The sequence below is a fragment of the Clupea harengus genome, chromosome 13 (assembly GCF_900700415.2).
Source record: "Clupea harengus chromosome 13, Ch_v2.0.2, whole genome shotgun sequence".
Lineage (NCBI taxonomy): Eukaryota > Metazoa > Chordata > Actinopteri > Clupeiformes > Clupeidae > Clupea > Clupea harengus.
Window position 1 is genome coordinate 300,001 of NC_045164.1, and position 15,000 is coordinate 315,000.

The 15,000-nt window shown below is 44.5% G+C and overlaps 2 protein-coding genes across 6 annotated transcripts in view; one reads left to right on the forward strand and one right to left on the reverse strand.

The window, feature by feature from the left end:
• Positions 1 to 9,816, forward strand: part of LOC105902333 (1-phosphatidylinositol 4,5-bisphosphate phosphodiesterase epsilon-1-like) — a 60,487-nt gene extending 50,671 nt beyond the window's left edge. For all 4 annotated transcript variants that reach the window (XM_031579526.2, XM_012829904.3, XM_031579528.2 and 1 more), the window contains 9 exons: positions 1,261 to 1,424; positions 2,126 to 2,387; positions 3,391 to 3,509; positions 3,900 to 4,028; positions 4,553 to 4,765; positions 5,240 to 5,404; positions 6,229 to 6,444; positions 6,962 to 7,202; positions 8,089 to 9,816. In XM_031579526.2, coding sequence (XP_031435386.1) covers positions 1,261 to 1,424; positions 2,126 to 2,387; positions 3,391 to 3,509; positions 3,900 to 4,028; positions 4,553 to 4,765; positions 5,240 to 5,404; positions 6,229 to 6,444; positions 6,962 to 7,129 — 1,436 coding nt within the window. In that variant the 3' untranslated portion in view covers positions 7,130 to 7,202; positions 8,089 to 9,816. The remainder of the gene's footprint in view (positions 1 to 1,260; positions 1,425 to 2,125; positions 2,388 to 3,390; positions 3,510 to 3,899; positions 4,029 to 4,552; positions 4,766 to 5,239; positions 5,405 to 6,228; positions 6,445 to 6,961; positions 7,203 to 8,088) is intronic.
• Positions 9,817 to 10,318: 502 nt separating this feature from the next.
• The window catches only part of tbc1d12a (TBC1 domain family, member 12a), a 20,973-nt gene continuing 16,291 nt past the window's right edge, over positions 10,319 to 15,000 (reverse strand). For both annotated transcript variants that reach the window (XM_031579529.2, XM_031579530.2), the window contains 7 exons: positions 14,911 to 14,991; positions 14,368 to 14,462; positions 14,055 to 14,126; positions 13,519 to 13,647; positions 13,205 to 13,314; positions 12,541 to 12,799; positions 10,319 to 11,912 (listed from right to left, as the gene is read on the reverse strand). In XM_031579529.2, the coding sequence (XP_031435389.1) occupies positions 11,841 to 11,912; positions 12,541 to 12,799; positions 13,205 to 13,314; positions 13,519 to 13,647; positions 14,055 to 14,126; positions 14,368 to 14,462; positions 14,911 to 14,991 (818 nt within the window). In that variant the 3' untranslated portion in view covers positions 10,319 to 11,840. The remainder of the gene's footprint in view (positions 11,913 to 12,540; positions 12,800 to 13,204; positions 13,315 to 13,518; positions 13,648 to 14,054; positions 14,127 to 14,367; positions 14,463 to 14,910; positions 14,992 to 15,000) is intronic.

Consider the following 15,000-nt stretch of genomic DNA (forward strand, 5'->3'; position numbering starts at 1 on the left):
ATAAGCATATCTTTTTGTTATAGATTGCTACTGACGATTTCCCCCTAAAAATGATGAAAACCATGACAGAGACAGGTTTGCCATTTTGAGGGAATATATAGCATAGGGTATCCTTGGCAGTCCCAAAAAAGACATGCATGATCACTGTCGCAGTAATCTAGCTTTTTCTAACACAGCACAGGTACACTGAATTAAAGCCATTAGCAAATGAATAAAATACACCTTTTTCAACCACAAATGTCCCATCATAAACAGAAAACAAGGACCATCTCAGATCCCTGGCCTAAACCTAATCATTGCTAGGCTCCTTGAAACCAAAGTTTCTAGAATCACTACAGATCAGCACTCCAGATTCTTGATTCTAGATTCTATACAGAATTTGACATATGTTCTATAATATATTTTATGTAGTCTAGGTATGATTATCATAAGGCCAATAACTTTCTTAAAGAATAATACAAATAATGCCATTGGTATAACATACCAATAAATATTAGATTCCATGTCTGAGTATATCACAGCTCCAGTTACATTTGAATGTCTCTCTCCGGACTAATGGCTGATCTATGGAGTAATGCATAGTGTAGGGTAATGAGGTTTTTGGATGGTAATCTGCCAGGTAAGGGAAGCTATATTTCAGCCTGAGTGGTACACATGACTTACTCTGATGTCTTGCGTACTCAGGAAAGGTCATTGTGTCTCTGAGAGGATCTGGGAATCTAAACCCAGTTGAACATGCGTCCGACTCTTTTTGTTGTTTTAACAAATGCAAGCACAATGGCTGGACCCCATCAGTCAGACATTATTTTTCTCTTTTTCCGTTATCTGTGCCAGCTGAATTTTCTCAGATAACACAAACCTCAGATGTTCTCTTCCGCTCTAATCTGTGGGATTTGTGGTCTGAAAAAGCAAAACCCTATTTTTCAAAAAATGTCAGGACGCTTACTTAAAAATTATAATTATATAAAAAAATACAATAATTTTGTCTTTTTTTCAATCTATCTATCTGTCTATCTCTCTCTCTTCTTTAAATTCAAGTTTAAATTCAAACAAGCTTTATAGGCATGACTGTGTAACAGTATTGCCAAACCCATGTTTAAAAAAGAGTATATTCATAAAATGGTAGTAAAAGAAAAAAGGTTTTAAAAAATCATGAATGAAAAATGTCTCTCTCTCGCCCGCTCTCTCTCGCTCTCTCTCGCTCACTCTCTCTCTCGCTCACTCTCTCTCTCGCTCTCTCCCTCTCTCCCTCTCTGCCAGACCTGCCCCTGCATCTGAACTCAGCCCTGTTTGAGAGTGGGGGCAGCTGTGGCTACGTGCTAAAGCCCCCTGTGCTGTGGGACAAGAGCTGCCCTCTCTACCGCCACTTCAGCCCGCTGGAGAGAGACCTGGAGGGGCTGTGCCCTGCTCAGTACTCCCTCACTGTGAGTCTAACCAGCACCTCATGGGCCTGGAAATTACCAGTGTATTTTCTATATATAATCTGTGTATTGGCATACTTGGCCAATAAATCTGACTCTGATTAAACAACAGGTGGAAACCTCCCCTACTCACACTCACACACACACACACACACACACTGATACACGCAGTCAGATTGTTCTGGAAGAGTCAGTGGATTTGCTTTAAAGTTTGCTCGTGTTACTAAAGAGGTAATCTTTTTCGTCCATCCCTGTATAGTTGCTATATGTGCGTGTAAAACATGCTGAAAGAATGGCGTGAATGTAAGAATGTATGAAATTCATTAGGGACCACATAGGGATGTTTGGACTGTCCCACATTCAACTGCTTTTCGTCACCTCTGCTGCTTGTAGATATCATGAAACACACAGCACAGTAACTCTTAAACACACATTCACACACACTCATCCTCACACACACACACACGTGCACACACTCACACACACATTTTAGACAGGCTCTGTCCCTGCTCATGTTGTTTAATCAGACCTTGTTGGCATGACAGTGAAAACACTGACAGTGGTACGTTGAAGAACACACAGGTTTGTTGCCATGGCAATAAACACACATTGTGCTGCACAGATGAAAATGTCTTTAATTCTCACGGATGTTTTTCCTCTCCTCCTCCCTCTACTTTCCTACCTCTGTGCCGGTTCTGTTTTAGATCATCTCCGGGCAGAACGTGTGTCCCGGGAACACTTCAGCCAGTCCGTGCGTGGAGGTGGATGTTTTGGGAATGCCAGCGGATGCGGCTCACTTCCGCACCAAGGCGGCGCACCGGAACGCTCTGAACCCGATGTGGGGCCAGAGCTTCCAGTTCCCCGTGGTCATGGAGGACCTGGCCTTCCTGCGCTTCTCCGTGGTGGAGCACAGCAGCTCGCAGGTCACCGCCCAGAAGGTGCTGCCCATCAAAGCACTCAGGACAGGTGAGATCAGACCGGATAGTATACAGGTGTGATCGGGATCGGCCCTTAAGGACATACTCTGACCTTGTTGATGGAGATGCCCTCTATTTCCACAGAGTGTCATTTTAATTTTGATTTTGATAATTGTTGTGATGATCGATTTTGTACATCTGTACTTGTTGCTTGTCTTTATGGCTCTGTGTGTTTTCAAGAGAGACATGCAAATCCCTTACTCACACATACAATCATGGGTAAAGCCTAGGCAGTGGCCTTTTTCTTGTGTGTGTGTGTGTGTGTGTGTGTGTGTGTGTGTGTGTGTGTGTACGAGTGATGTGGAGTTACAGGCAGCTGAAGAGGAAGTGTGTGACAGTCTGCTTCCATAACAGCAGATTTGATGCATGTTTGGCCTCTGCTCTCTCACCCCGCGGTGTCTGCCCCGCCATCTAAATTCAGCTCCTCTCATTCCTGCCGACGGACTGTGAGGGAGCTCAAATGTTTGCCCACCGCAGCCCAATCAGTGCCCAGTCCCTCATGTCGTGGCCTTGTAAAGAAGTCTCAGGCCCATGGGAGACATTCACACAAACATTGTGAATTTCATCAGTCCGTCATGCCTGTTTTGTAGTAGGACTTTGATGAAGTCCAAACAGGCCACACATTCTTGTGCATGATTATCAAGTATGTCTGGGACAGCTCCTCATTGCCCATGTGACCTTGAAAGGTTTGCTGTTTTAAAGTTCAATGCCAATGTCAGGGTGCCCAGATGAACCCTTCTGCAGTGTATTGTATATACATTATATATTGTATTATATTATATATTGTATTATATAATATATATTATATATTGTATTATATATTGTGTTATCCTGTAATAAGACCAAACTTAAAGCAGTAGTAAGGAGATTTAGTCTAAAACTGGTGAGCTAACATGCAAAAAGTTAGCTGATTTGCCTCGTAAACCAACAACAACATAGTTGCCACTAATTTAAGCTAACTAGTCTGTGTGTGTGTGTGTGTGTGTGTTCAGGTTACAGACACCTCCAGCTGAGGAACCAGCACAACGAGCCTCTAGAGATCTCCAGCCTCTTCATCTACATCCGCAGGGCCGACGAGAACACCACTGGCAACACCCTACCAGCGGCCGGGGTCAGTCACGGCACAAGGCAGATCACACAAACACACACACACACACATGCAAATTACAATCAAAACTATGTCCACCACCAATATAAAAAAACGAATTACTTGAGAAGTTTTAGATTGACATTTCCAGACATTTTTATCCTTTGGCTGCTCCAACTTCTTGGGATTAAAATATCATATTTGTCCTTTGCTGGACAAGACATAAAATACCTCATGCAAGACCATGCAAGACCCTCTATGACCTGACAGTGCTCCTGTTCCCTTCATGTACCTACATGTACCATTAACCTATCAGACATCTACCATAATTAGCGCCCATTAGTGATCATTAGTGTCCTCTCCTAGCATGGCTGGCATGTCTCTGGTGTAATGTCATGCTGTTTCCCTGGGCAGTTGTTCAGCACGGAGGAGCGGCGGGCTGCTGTGCAGTATAAGGTGACCATTCATGGAGCCCCAGGGCCCGAACCCTTCACTGTGTTGAGTGTGAGTGAGAGGACAACAGTTGCACAACTCACCAGTAAAGTAAGTGCCTTCAAAACTCTCTCTCTCTCTCCCTCCTTCTCTCTCTCTCTTACTCTCCCTCCCTCTCTCTCTCTCTTACTCTCTCGCTCTCTATCACTCGCCCCCTCTCACTCTCACTCTCTCTCTCTCTCCCTCTCTCTCTCTCTGTCGGTCTCTCCTATCCCAGCTGATTTCACACTGATTGCACCTACTAAGTCAAGCACAGTGACCCACTTACGGGCTTATCTTTGATTTCTGAACTGGTGCTAAACACATATGACACATTTAGATGCTGTGCCATAGTATATACGCTACATACAATATTGTTAGCTGCTTTAAATGAATCCATAGCCATTAGCTATTTTTTTACCCATCTGTTGGTAAACGATGGGTGGAAGGCCAGACGATCCGCTTCCAGGAAGTAATTCTAAGTAATTCTAGTGTCTACCGACACCATTTGGTGTGTTAACTCTGCTGCTCCTGCTCCTCCTGCTTGCTGATCCTGCTGCTGCTCCTCCTGACTCTCACTGTGTCTCCCTCCTCAGCTCGTGCCATCCTGTTCCCCTCTCTCTGACGTGTTCCTGCTGGAGGAGAGGCAGCCGCAGACTCGGGAGCGCGGGGAGGTGCGGGGGGAGGCGCGGGGGAAGCCCCCCCTACAGAGGGTGCTGGGCCCCGAGGAGGAGGTGCTCAAGGTGCTCAACAGCTGGAACCCCGAGGAGGGGTACCTGGCCCGGCTGTGCCTCAAGACTAAAGAGGAGGTGTGTGTCTGTGTGATATTATACTACAAATAGCAACCTACAAATAGAATGTGTGCAAACAAGGATACAGAGTTTGAATGAAACTTAAAAAAAAATTCACACACTCTCACTTACTCTCAGTTGATCTCTCTTACACTTTTAGCTTATTCTATGTCCTGGCCAAAGAATGTTGCTTCTACTCTATAGGTTTTCCTTTTACTGTACTCACCAAATTGTCTTTTCCAAGAGCTCCCCCTGCTGGTGTTAAAATGTACTGCATTATTTTTTGTACAACTCATTGCTTGAAGAATAATCCTTGTTGTTGCACCGTTATACAAAGGACCTTGGGTCAGAAAGGGTTCAGGGTTCAGAAAGGGAAGAAGAAAGGGTTCAATTCAAACACTTTAAGCTGTTCTTGTTTTACTGGTCAGAAACATCCCTGCAGCTGCAGTTGACCAGGAGTGTTCCTCCTCGTGTGTCCCTCCCTCTCTGCAGAGCCTGAAAGAGACGAGCCAAGTGGCAGAAGGAGAAGAGGATCTAACCAGCGGAGTTGTGGACGAGAACTCTTTCCTCGTCCACGTCCATGACGTATCCCCTGAACAACCGCGCACCGTCATCAAAGCCACGCGCCACAGCACGGCACAGGACATCATTCACCAGGTATCCCAGGAGCTGTTCATTTGTCTTTTTTTCTAATTATGTTACGTTATGTTTTTTTCACAGAATCCACATTTTCCTTATTTTAATCATTTCATTATATCAACTATATGTCCAGTCAAGTGATCCAATCAAGGTGATACATCTATGCTATAATCTGAGTGTAGATTAGCAATGCTAGCATAACCTCTACACATACATTTTCAGTGAACATCACTTCCAGTTGGATTTGAGAGCAGGAACCAATGCAAACGTATGTGATGCTAGATTGGCATGTATCAGTGCCTGGTGCTCGGGGCCAGGGCCACTGCAGCAGAGACCCTCTTTAAAGGACAAGACCGCTACAACCTCCAGCAAGCTGAAGTCTAATGTAGTGGCAGTAATACATGTGGCATGACTTACTCCAGATCCCGTCCTAAGCTCTGTGTGTGTGTACATGTGTTTGTATGTATCATAAGCTCTCTGTGTGTGTGCATGTTTGTATGTTTCATAAGCTCTGTGTGTGTGCATGTGTTTGTACGTATCATAAGCTCTGTGTGTGTGCATGTTTGTATGTAGAAGCCTCTGCAAAACAAAGATACCATGTGCTGATCCCTTTTGAATGCACATTTGGTATGCAACCAAGAGGCAGGGCTGGAGTGCGAAGGTTAAAGTTCAGGATAAGGGTCATTGTATCACACATCATTTTAGATTTTATGGGTTAGTCAGGAGAGAATTATTGATTTTTATATTTCATCTGCATATTGGAGTAATGTGTAGAAGAGAATTCAGTATCTAAAGTGTACAGTGAAATTGTATCATCTACCTATTCTCTTGCACGCTTCCAGACTCTGAGTAAAACCAAGCACTCCAGTGGTCCCCTGTCTCCAACTGACGCCAGTAACTACGTCCTGATGGAGGAGGTTGCCAAGGAGACGCCGGGCTGGAGGGCCCCACCCAAATCGGTGCAGAGGGTGCTGTGTGACCATGAGTGTGTGTACCAGGCCCAGAGTCGCTGGAAGGGGGCGGGCAAGTTCATCCTCAAGCTGAAGGAGCAGGTGCAGGTAGGCTGGGTGTGTGTGTGTGTGTGTGTGTGTGTGTGTGTGTGTGTAGCAGGGAGATTCACCCTCAAACTGAAAGAGCAGGTGCAGGTAGATTTGTGTGTGTGTGTGTGTGTGTGCAGATGTAGACTGTCCAGGTTTAGATGCTTAACCACTGACACATTATTATCAGGCTTGTGTACCTATAAGTAGGTCTCTCACATAGGAAGTGTGATGATGTTGATATTTTGGGTAATTTGAAACATTCTGTATCATGGTTCATTGTGTTGCGGATGCATGCTCTCTCCCTCTTTCTCTCACCTAAAATTAAAATGTGCTTTATTAGCATGACAAATGCGCATTTATAAATAATAAAGCAAATAATAATAGATATAAATAATAAAGCATTAGAGTTTCTCTCTATCTCAATCTTTAATAAACTTCTTCACACTACTTATACACCTCATAGTTCAGATTCTTAACACTATAGATGTTCACCAGGTTGTGTTGTGTGGCGTGTGGCGTGTGTGTGTGTGTGCAGACGGTGCGTGACGACCGGCGGCGGGGCCTGTCTCTGGCCGGGGAGCTGAAGCGCCTGACGGGACGCAGCCGGGGCGTGTGGCTGGGGGCCCATGCGGGCCTGGAGCTGAGTCACAGTAAGGAGGAGAGGGCCGCATGCTGCCTCCACCTCACCGAGACCTGTGAATGAGGGAGCGCACGGCCGTGTGTGTGTGTGTGTGTGTGTGTTTTTGGAGTGAACACGGCCTCCGTCCCACCCACAGGTACGGTAACTAACACTTTCTTTCACACTTACATATACACACACACAACACACACACACATGCACGCTCACTACAGTAATTATGTTAAAAATGTTGTTCTATGACTTTTTATCTCAATTTTGAGGCCAACATGTCAGTCACTGGATGCCATATTGCCAAGTCAGCCATGAAGCAATGTAGAAAATGGAGAGAATCTTTGAATTGCACTGATTTTCCACTGATAATTCAGTGGTATTTTTCAAATGAGTCCATACCTCTGATTCACTCACTGTTTAAAATCCTACTATTCAGTCCTACTATGGGCCTAATTCCACTTCCCCCTGGTGAGCATTACCTCACGAGCACTTCCTTTCTGTCTTATCAGCTGTGCTTGCACTCCTTATCAGAGCTGACAAGCAAGAGCACTCCACACAGAATCCTCAACATAATAAGAAAGGGTAGCTTTGGTGTACTTCTAAGAAAAGTGACAAGAAACGATGTGCTTTGCTTTAAACGGCCTCTTCAGCTAAGAAAGGATTAATGGACAGTGACACTAATGCTTCAGTGTGTGCAGCTGAGGAATGTGAATGCTGATGTTATCATTTAAGTTTTTGCTACATGGCTGCTTTTCCACTTGATCAGTTTAACTGTTTTAAAAGTACTTGGTTGTGATCTACCAATAAAACTGGTCTGTAAGTGTGAATAAAACCTTTTCACTATTTTTAATGTTTTAACTGCACATATGTTCCTGTTATAATAAGCTAGATTTGGCTATTTTAACTCATATTCGTTTTTTAAGGTGTCTTTTCTCTCTGTACAGCATGTGTAGAACAAGGTGTGCTCGTGCAAATGCTCACTTTTCCACCTGCTCTCCTCATGCGCTGATGTGTATTTTCTCTGACAACAGGAAGTCTATCAGAGGGCCTGAAGGCGTGGTTGGCTGAGAACAGACAGGGGGTGGAGAGAGTGTTGCTCGGCAACGCCCTCTCCCCTCCCTCCTGGCCCCTCCCTCTCTTGTGGAACTGGAAGGTCCACAAATGAAACAGAGCTTCTGATACAAGCACGCTTGTGCGCACACACACATACACACACCTCCTTGTCGAGCTCCCTCTGTGCCAGGCAAACAGGTCTGTGTGCTCCCTTTGAGCGCAGGCATGGGCAGAGCACTGGCCAGACCCAGGCACCTACAGCACCTTAACACACACACACACACACACACACACACACACACACACCTCTGTGCCATGGACCATAAGGACACAGACTGTGTAGGAGGTGTGTTTTGCCCACTGCACTGCCTGCATCTGAGGCTAGAGCTATAATGGACAGCTGGTTTCCTGGTTGCTGGTTTTCCTCCTGTGTGACACTGCAATGTTACTTTTGTTTTTTTTAATGGCCGTGTACGGACTCTTTACTGAGCTGAATCTAAATCTGTCTTAACACCGTCTGCTCGGTATTTCAGCCAGTACTGAGTTTTATTCAGTACTGGATTATAAGTGGACTGGTTATGTTCTTAGTTGAGCCTTTGCTTTAAAACATTATTTGTGTGTCAGTGATAATAACAGTGCTTAGAGTGTCTGCTGCATTTTTATGTATGTGTGTGTGTGTGTGTGTGTTTTGCCTATGGTAGTTCTGTAGGTCGCTATGTCAACATGAACTTCCAGCTGTCCAATGTCACGGCTGTTCCAATGTCACAGTACCCGACAAGCAAGAGTGCCACGTGATGATGTAATGTTATATATAATACACAGACGTTTTATTGTTATAGACAGAAGTTGTATTCATGTAGGCCAGGAGGTAACATAGTTGAAGTTGTATATTTGAGCCTGTACATATATTTTGTAAGTTTTTTTTTTTTATAATTTATTTGTAGAAAAATACCAAACCTAATGTGGTACTGTGTTGTATTTGTGTTTTAAAGTGAGTGTTGATTGTTACCATCAGTTAAAGCCGAACTGGTCCTTGTACTATTTTGACATGTTACACTTAAAATGGATTGTCTATATTAGTTATGTGGAGATCTTTTTTGCATTTGTGGTTGTCAATCAGTTTGTAGTCTCACTGCAAACAAAGCAGTAACTGGTGAAAGCTGAAACGCTACCGACGTTGACCAATTAATGAATATGAATGCCTTCCTTTGACAGATGATTTGAGTGTGTAAACTAGCCATTGTAGCTTTTATACATGGATGTAGCTCACATGCTTAAAAACCATCAGATTTGTAAAGCACTTTCCATACAGTATTAGAGGACATCCAATGGTTTTGAATGTGTTAGTATTGAGTGGATCATTTTGGTATAGCATGCACATCTTGATATCATCATATTAAGAATGATGGTGGTCTAGAACAATCATGGCCTTTTTTAGTAAACAAGGGATTATCACATCATTTAAAAGTGAAGTTTACTAAAGCAATGATGCTTAATCATCCAAAACAGTTATAATTCATGGCTGATGTCTGTCAAACTACTCAGTTTTTCTCCTTTCCAGTGAAAAGCTTTGTGTGTGTTTGTAGAGTGGCGTTATTCGTTGTGTTCACACAGAAGTACTTCTGTGTGAGGTCAGGGCTGCTTGTGTGAACTGCGCATGTTTGTGACAAAAGTGTCAACAATCTGGTATAAAATGAGTCAGTCCATGTGTTGTTGTTGTTGTTGTTGTTGTTACTGGAGAAGTAAACAAGGGCCTACTCTGTATAGAAGTTCAACACATGGATCACATCTGGTTATTGGTCTGTTCTAGACCAGGCCTTCCAGTGCTGTGAGATACTGCTATGACAATAGACAGCTGTACAGTTGGCTTGTGCAGGCCTTGTCATGAAAATGGAAAAGAACATTTTTGACCAACTCAGAATATACATAATAAAAACCGTTGTCCAATATGTCACTCAAAGGGCAACAATAAAAAAAAATAGGATATTAATGTCCTACATAGTTGGAAAGGAAGAGATATGCCAAGCAAGTATCAATATTTTTCTTGCCAGCTGTGTCATAAAATGTAAAACATATCTGATAATATCTTTAAAAATGTAAAGCATATAAGCTTTTATTTCCATTAGGATGAGTGTTAACAGAATGTTTATGTCTGATTATTCTGTTGGTTTAAAAAAAGTACAAAAATGAACACACGTGCAACAGTACCTTCTGTTATTGAGATATATATTTACACATTTAGACTAGTAGCCTAACAATTCATTTCACAATATTTTATATATATATATATATATGTATGTACACACACACACACACATACATATATATATATATATATGTGTGTGTGTGTGTGTGTGTGTGTGTGTGTGTATGCACACACACACACATTACCAGTACAATGTAGGAAAGCTGTACAATAGTGAGTTTTGAAAAAAAAAAAAAATAACAGAAATAGAAGAAATGACTAAATGATTCAGGCTTAAATTAAAATACAAAAAAGAATTATACAACTTTAAATAAAATGTTTAACAGAAATAGTCTAAACAGACACACCGACCATGATCTCTTTGAATTCATTCCTTCCTTCCTTCAAAAACAAAAACAGTCCTGGTTTGGAAATAACTGGAGACGACTGACTGAATGCACACCATAGGTTCTCCACTTACAGTGACACCATCTCATGTACTGCAAGTGACAACAGGTCTGTTACGAAGCTGTACTGACAGACAGACAACACTAAAACCTGGCCAAGCCAGCACTCTGGGTACGTCTAGACGCCACTATTGCACTTCCTGAATGAATTCACACTCACAAGCTCGCTCAAACTTTGGAGTGTCCGGGGTGGATAACAGCCTCATTTATGTAGCTGTTACTTAAGAACAGCCAAATACACGCATACATGCAGACACACACACACACACGCACACACACACGCACACACAAAGACAGGCATACACACACTTCCTCACTCACACACACACACACACACATAGGATAGAGCAGAAGTCTTGTACGCAGATACAAAAACAAAGTGTAGCAGAGCCTCGTCTAATAACAAGCTCAGGCTTGCTTTACGAAGCACAGACATTGGCACTAAGCCCTTATGGGCTGGCGTGAGTGGAGTGTGTTTGTGTGTGTCTCTGTGGGCGTGCGTGCGTACGTACGTAAGTGTGTGTGTGTGTGTGTGTGTGGGCGTGTGTGTGTGCGTGCGGGCGTGTGTGTGTGTGTGGGTGTGCGTGCGAGTGTGTGTGTGTGATGAGAACAAGGGCGCATATTGTGTTCTGCGGAGTCACACTGCAGTCTCTGCTCCCTGCTCAAACGATCAGGCACTCATCCCCATCAAGGGGGTTTTCTGAGCGCCACTCTGGGGCTTAAGGCTCAGAAGTACAGCAGCCTGCAGACCCAAACCTTACCTGGATCTCCCAACAGTCTCTGAAGCAGACAAAACTCTTTCTCTTTCTCGCACCCCCCCCCTCTCTCTCTCTCTCTCTCTGAAACACACACACACACACACACACACAAAGAACACCTCCTCTATCTCTCCTCACACACACACATACATTTTACAAAGACCGGAAACTTCTGAAATACTGAAGCAGGTGTCAGGCTCCATTGGTCAGCTCCTGCGCCCCTTATGTGAGGGAGGCGAGTCTCCTCTGGAGACTCCTCACAGAGCCTCAGCATCCTCCGGTCCTCTCCACGCCGTCGGCCCCCTCCACGCCGTAGGCCTTCAGCTTCTCAGGGCTGGGCTGTGGTTCTTGTCCGCCTCTCTGATCCCATCTTTCATCAGAGCAGAACAGACCTGCGCAGACAGGGCAGAATAAGAGTCTCAGATAAACCTCCCGCTGTTTCAACACGTTGTTATCCTCTTACTTAATTCTAACAAGCGTCCCCTTGAGACCACTTGGCTTAAGACATGCAGCTGAGACAGGTGTAGTTTCAGACACCAGCCACATGGAGGCGGTATAGGTGCTGGTCACGGTCCAAGTGAGAGGTGTTGAGGATAAATACTACTTCTCTTGTTTATGTTTTTTTAAAACACTCCTGAGAAATGGCTCAGACTGTTGCCATGGTAACTTCACACTTTCCCTAAAAAAAATATATCTTGGCGAACGCTAGACGAGTCTTGAGTAAGAACTTCTGAGTGTGAGCACAATTCCCCTATATTCTAGCACAATTCCCACCCTGATTTGGGTTTGAAGACTCGCAGCATAATGGAATAGTGTAGGTATATAATGTATGTACATCATATGATGGTGAGAGTGTGTGTATGTCTGGCTGTGTGTGTGCACATATAACAACAACCAGGTTCCACCTACAGCTGGGCTGATTTACATGTGTGCCGAAGAGTTCATGTTGTGAGGTGTGTGTGTGCTTGCGAGTGTGCGTGTGTGTGTGTGTATGCGTGTGTGTATGCGTGCCAAACCCACCTGGTTCCACCTGCGGTTGCTGCTGAGCATGTGTGTGTTGGCGATGCAGTTGAAGAGTGTGTTCGCGGGCGTGTTGTCGGGCAGGCGTGACAGGAACTGGGCGCTGTGGATGAAGTCCATCTGGAGCAGCACGTCCTGGTAGAGACGCAGGATGCCCAGGCCCGTGCGGAAGAGAGCCTCCTCGCCGTCCCGGCAGAACACGTCCCACACGCGGCACGCCACGTCCAGAGGCAACGACTTACTGTACAGGGTGAAGATCCTGTGCACAGCAAACCAACACACACACACACACACACACATACATCCACGCACACAGACACATATACACACACATACATACATTCATACATACATCCACGCACACACACACACACGCACGCACGCACGCACACACACAGAAACAAACACACCCCAAGTTCAGCAGTAGGTCAGCTGATACACGTGTTGGAAAGAACAAAAGAAAAGTCAACAAATCCAGGAACACTAGATGTGCCTGTGGGCTTACAGTTTCATGCAACTAAAGAGAGATGGGCCTCTCAGCGCTGGCCAGCTCTCTCTCTCACACACACACACAAACACACACACACACACACACACACACACACACACACACACACACACATTATCTCTCTCTGTCACGCACACAGTCTCATTCTGTTCTCACCAGTCTATCAGGTAGAAGTCTGGCGTCAGGCTGTTGCTCTGGAAATGCTGGAAGAGTCGTGGCAAATTCTCTTCAAAGAAAACCTCAAATGCCGCAAAGTATTTCAGCATCTGCAGCCAAAGGATACAGAAGAAGACCAGATAATAGCATTTAATGCGCTACACACACGGGAGGGAATAAGAGCCAGCTCATGATCGGTCTGTGTGTGTGGAAGGATGGAAATTGGTTTCTGTTTGAGAAGTGTGAGTGAGTGTGTGTGTGTGTGTGTGTGTGTGTGTGTGTGTGTGTGTGTGTGTGTGTGTGTGTGCACTTGCCAGGTCGTGGTCCACTCTGAAGAAAGCCATCTGACACGGTTTGTTGAGCAGGTTGGCGAAGGCAATAAAGGCATCGGCCTCCTCCATGTTCAGAATCAGTACTGCAGCAATGAAGGACATGCCCTGGACCTAAACACACACACACACACACACACTATAATTATTATCATGCATTATCTCAAATAAACAAGATCATTTTCATGTACAGCCACCCCAACCCCTAATCCAGCCCCTGAAGTAGAAAGCCAATCTGTGTGTTTGTCTAAGCCCGCTCCGCTGAAACAATCCCAAGAACACAAAGACTACAGGCAGAATAGGCATGACGGCCAGTTTGTGTTTACACTCAGCCACGGCACAGTGGAAACTGAGGGAAAGGGTTTCATTACATCTCCTGCTCATGGCTTAGGTGTACCTGTGTATGTAAATATATACATATGGGAGGGAGAGAGGGGGAGAGAGGGAGAGGGGGAAAGAGGAAGAGAGAGAGAGAAAAGAAGAGAAGAGTACACACTGTGTGTGTGTGTTCTGAAACTTACGTAGCCAACATCTGGTCTGTAGCATGTGTATGCTCCCAATACGCTGTGCAGGAGATCATGATAAGGCCCACCCTAAAGAGAAGGAGGGAGCGGGAGAGTCAAGAGCGGGTCACACACACACACACACATGCATACACACACACAAACACATGCGCACACAGCCACACACACACACGCACAGCACAAAAAAAACATGCGCACGCACACACACACTCAAACGAATGCGCACGCACACAAACTAACAAACAAACAGACGCAAACATAAACACACACACGCACAAACAAACAGACGCAAACACAAACACAGACTCACTTTCTGGAATATGTAAAGGGAGGGAAATGTTCTGGAAATGTCCAACTTGATTAGGTCCAGACTGGACTCTCTGTCTGCCAGTGACGCTCCGCAGTCTGGGAGAAAACAGAAATCATTCAATACATTTTCATCTGCATGTGTGTGTGCTTGGGAGAAAGAGAGAAAGAGAGAGAGGAATAAAAAAGACAACAGGGAGCTCAGCTTCAATGTAGCAGTGATCTCGCAGTTCACTGACTAAAGCATAGTGGAATGAAATTATACATGTATAGAGTATCTTGTAATCTCCGTAATCCATCTTGTATGTAAGCTTCCATATTCATTTGTCCACTTTTTTCACAATTCAGAAACAGAACGATCAGTGTTTAGGCTTAAAACCTCTTCAAACCCAAGTCATATTCCGTTCTCTTGTGATATTAAGCTGGTCCCACCTAATTACTGCAAGGAGAGGTGGCTATTTCGGGTTCGTAAGGGCCTGGGCGTTCCTTCATTACAGTCTGCGCAAATGAAGATGCTAGGGTTGCCAGGGTTGCCGTGGTAACATACCTTCCACTTCATTCTCAGAGCTTGTCTCACTGTAGCTTCTCCACTTCTCTTTGGCTCTCGATAAGAAGATTTCATACAATTCTAAACACA